At 59.7% G+C, this 727-nt stretch overlaps 1 protein-coding gene across 1 annotated transcript in view; it reads right to left on the bottom strand.

Annotated features, from left to right (window-relative positions):
* ninl (ninein-like) overlaps window positions 1-727 on the bottom strand; it is a 20,961-nt gene that overhangs the window by 1,379 nt on the left and 18,855 nt on the right. The window contains exons 25-27 of the mRNA XM_017308836.1: window positions 568-723; window positions 377-487; window positions 202-279 (exon numbers count right to left, since the gene is read on the bottom strand). Coding sequence (XP_017164325.1) covers window positions 202-279; window positions 377-487; window positions 568-723 — 345 coding nt within the window. The remainder of the gene's footprint in view (window positions 1-201; window positions 280-376; window positions 488-567; window positions 724-727) is intronic.

The following is a 727-nucleotide window of genomic DNA, read 5'->3' as shown; positions in this document are numbered from 1 at the left end:
CTCAGACCGTTAGCCTGACTGTTAGCTCAGACCGTTAGCCTGACTGTTAGCTCAGACCGTCAAACTGACTGTTAGCTCAGACCGTTAGCCTCACTCCGAGGATTCACCGTCTCCTGACCTCATACTGATGGATAACTGTTCTCCCTGCGCTGTCTGTCTGGTTCTGGTCCGGTTCTGACCCATTTCCAGTCCGGTTCTGACCTGGTCCTCTGCTTGTGTCCGCGCCGTCTCGGCCTGGTCCAGTCTGGACTTCAGGTTCTGCTGGTCATGGCTCAGGTTCTGGACCCAAACAGAACCAGTCACATCATCATCGGTCCAGTCTGGGCTCGGTTCTACAGGTTCTGATGGTTAATCGTGAAGCCCCGCCACCTGGTACCTGCTGCTGCAGCTCCTGGTTCTGGACTGTGAGTCTGTGGGTCTGCAGGTTCTGCTGGAGCTCCGCCTTCTCCTCCATCAACCTCCGGGCCTCCGCCTGCTGCTCCTCCACCTGCAGCCAACAGAACCAATCAGAACCGGGTCAGAACCAATCAGAACCGGGTCAAACATGACGGCTGCAGCAGAGCTCACCTTACTGAGCGCCTCCCTCAGCTTCCTGTGGAGCTCCGTCACTTCCTGGGCGTGGCCCAGCTTCTCCTGCGTGGCGGCCATCAGCTGGCAGCGCAGCAGCTCGGCCTCCGCCTGCAGGGCGGCGACACGCTGCTGCACCTGCTGCTGCACCTGCTGCTGC

Source organism: Poecilia reticulata, linkage group LG15 (genome assembly GCF_000633615.1).
Source record: "Poecilia reticulata strain Guanapo linkage group LG15, Guppy_female_1.0+MT, whole genome shotgun sequence".
In the NCBI taxonomy this organism is placed as follows: Eukaryota; Metazoa; Chordata; class Actinopteri; order Cyprinodontiformes; family Poeciliidae; genus Poecilia; species Poecilia reticulata.
This window is presented reverse-complemented; position numbering and strand designations above follow the sequence as displayed.